Source organism: Polistes canadensis, unplaced genomic scaffold, assembly GCF_001313835.1.
Source record: "Polistes canadensis isolate GaletaPanama2010 unplaced genomic scaffold, ASM131383v1 scaffold_362, whole genome shotgun sequence".
NCBI lineage: Eukaryota > Metazoa > Arthropoda > Insecta > Hymenoptera > Vespidae > Polistes > Polistes canadensis.
Window position 1 is genome coordinate 26,777 of NW_014569909.1, and position 2,852 is coordinate 29,628.

The following is a 2,852-nucleotide window of genomic DNA, read 5'->3' on the forward strand; positions in this document are numbered from 1 at the left end:
CTGGTACGATCTATCTCGCTTAATGCTTTTTGAAACTTCACGAATTCTTTCCTTATATATTCGAATCTCCGTACAACGCGCTCGACATCACCACGTGCACTACTCGAACGAGGCATTTTCACGACAAAAGGCGAAATTAACCCTTCTTTGCATGATGATGGAAATTTCAATCATAATATTTAGTCAACAAAAAAAGGTACTCAAAACCCTTGTACTGTATATTTGTTGTTGCTGGCARCTTTTTAAGCTACTATTGCGTACAACAAAACGCAGTTGTCAAAAAATAGCAAACGTCACTGTGRATTACCAGGCCTAGAACTTGTCATTCTGCTGTTTGTTGTGACTGGAAGAAAGGAGCGAGATTTTAAATTGTTTTTTGGAAATAAACGGAGATATAAAATACAATAAAAATGAAAATGAGTAAAAAAAAGGTTCGTTTTCATGTTTTTGTTATTTATGTACAATTTATATCAAAACACTGTGAATAAATTTCTCAAAATTATGTGATTGAAATTTACATCACYATGCAGTAACTTCACTACTTACTTTTAGGCTTTATAAAATCCGCCCTGTTATCAAGCATTTTAATGAGAGGTTTGCCACAGTGCTAATGAATCAAGGACTTTCTGTGGATGAACAGATGTGTTCTACTAAAATAGGGCATTTTTTAAAACAGTATCTGCCTAAGAAGCCCCATAAATGGGGCTTCAAATTATATGTTCTCTGTGATTTGATGGGATATGCCCACAAGTTTGAGGTATATTCTGGACAAGAGAATACAGAGAAACTCCCAGATGAACCAGATCTTGGTGCAACAGAAATGTTGTAGTTCGTTTGCTTCGAGGAGTGCCAAGAAAGCAAAACCACATCATATACTTTGATCATTTTTATACCTCTTTGCCATTGGTATTTTTTTAGCTAAATCAGGAATTCACACAGTGGGAACTGTGCAACAAAACAGGATACCAAATAATAAACTTCCAGAGAAGAAAAATTTCATGAAAAAATCTGTGCTTAGAGGTAGTTTTGAGAAAAGAGTGTCTGTGCATGATGGTATAGATTTGAGTTGTGTTGCTTGGAAAGATAATAAGATAGTAACCCTGTTATCTTCTTATTCTGAAGCATTGCCTGTAACTAAAGTCAATAGATTTGACAGGATAACAAAAGGAAAAATTGATATTACTTGCCCGTTTATTGTCCATCAGTACAATAAACATATGGGAGGAGTAGATCTCATGGATAGCTTTTTGGGCAGAAATCATATAAAAATGAGGTCTAAAAAGTGGTATTTGCGTATTTATTTTCATCTATTTTATCTAGCTATTATAAACTCTTGGATTGTTTATAAAAGAAATGCTCAAGAAAGAGGTGAACCTAAAAATAGTCTGCTTACAATGGGCTAATTCAGAAATGAATTAGCCTTTGTGCTATGCAACAGAGGAACCACCAAAGAAGCTAAAAGAGGGCGTCGTAGTACCAGTGTACTAAAAGAAGAATTACAATAAAAAAAAAGAAAAGTTTCTCCAGCTCCACCACCTCCAAAAGACATAAGAAAAGATGGTGCTGAACATTAGCCAAAAGTAGGTGGGTCACTCCGGGGCAAATTTCCCAAATGTAAAGACTATTCCACAATTTCGTGTAATAAATGTGGCGTCAATTTGTGCTTAAATAAGAATAATAATTGTTTTTTAAATTATCATAAAGAATAAAGAAGATTGAGTAAACTATATTTTTTTATTTATTTAGTACTGAGCTAAATATGTGACAATGCATGATGATGTAAATTTCCATCATATTGTTTTTTACATAATACATATTTTTATTTACACTAGGATTTTTTTAAATATTTTTTCTTTAATCTAGAGCATTAATTACATCACCCTGATTTTTTTAAAAAAAAAAGAAAAAATCATGCAAAGAAGGGTTAAGAAGAGAAAAGAGGGGGAAAAATACGACTTCGAAGAATGATCAAGCAACAGAAATTACAAAACTGACGTAAATCCTCTGAATAAAGTGTCCCGTGCAGGGTACTCACGCACCGGAACAATAGAAACTTCTCGGCTTGTAGCGATGACGCAATACCTCCTTTGTTGCTCGATCGGAAGTCTTCCGTTGCCTCTTTCTCCTCCGTTGAAGAAGACTGTATGCACAATAGACGCCGGACGAAGAGTGGGGAGGAAGCTCCCTATCCGGCTCGAAGGACCAAAAATGTTGATGCCTTTTTATCTGACGGCCTAATACTTTCAAATCATAGATATTCGATATGTTTTCTTCCTATTGTTATACATTTCTGATATTTAAAAATCATGGATTACCGTACACTTTAAAATATTTCTTGAAATAGTACATCTCAGAAGGAACTCCTTTGTTTACCTTCAATATGTTACCCAGAGACTAGCTTACGATATCAATTGTTTATAAATAATAAAATTGAATTTACATGAATAGAGTTGTGATTTTAAATACATGTTATACGACATTTCTTACTCGATTCGGTGAGTACTAGAAGCCCTTCAAATATCAAACTTTTTCCTTTTTTTATCATAAATACAAAGTTAGATGAAATATAACGGATATCATAAAAACTATGTTGGATTCAAAGATCGCAAGTTTTTTTTTTAATAATACCATACATCTTAACAATTTGTCCGTAGATATTTGGTAAATTGTTATATAAGTGAAAAAAGGTAGCACGTAAACGATTTCTCTAATGAGATAACATCGCTATTGTCATTTATTTCATTTTGATTTTATTTTTTACTAGGTCTCTTGGGTAGATTCTTTGGAACCTTTTAGGGGGGGGGGGATATTTGTTTTAGTTATCATTTGCTAGCGGGATTATGTGCGTATTA

The 2,852-nt window shown here is 33.6% G+C and overlaps 1 protein-coding gene across 1 annotated transcript; it reads left to right on the forward strand.

The window, feature by feature from the left end:
- The first annotated feature begins 610 nt into the window (after positions 1 to 610).
- LOC106791973 lies at positions 611 to 1,403 on the forward strand. Its single transcript, XM_014758034.1, has 3 exons — positions 611 to 809; positions 919 to 1,273; positions 1,352 to 1,403. Exons 1-3 carry the CDS (start codon positions 611 to 613, stop codon positions 1,401 to 1,403), a joined length of 606 nt encoding a protein of 201 aa, XP_014613520.1.
- Positions 1,404 to 2,852: the final 1,449 nt, after the last annotated feature.

Excerpts from the sequence above, each read along its gene's own strand:
- LOC106791973 (XM_014758034.1), top strand. The coding sequence starts at position 611 with ATGAATCAAGGACTTTCTGTGGATGAACAGATGTGTTCTACTAAAATA. Across the intron at positions 810-918 it reads CCCAGATGAACCAGATCTTG|CTAAATCAGGAATTCACACA; the intron begins GTGCAACAGAAA and ends GTATTTTTTTAG. Across the intron at positions 1,274-1,351 it reads AGAAATCATATAAAAATGAG|AAATGCTCAAGAAAGAGGTG; the intron begins GTCTAAAAAGTG and ends TGTTTATAAAAG.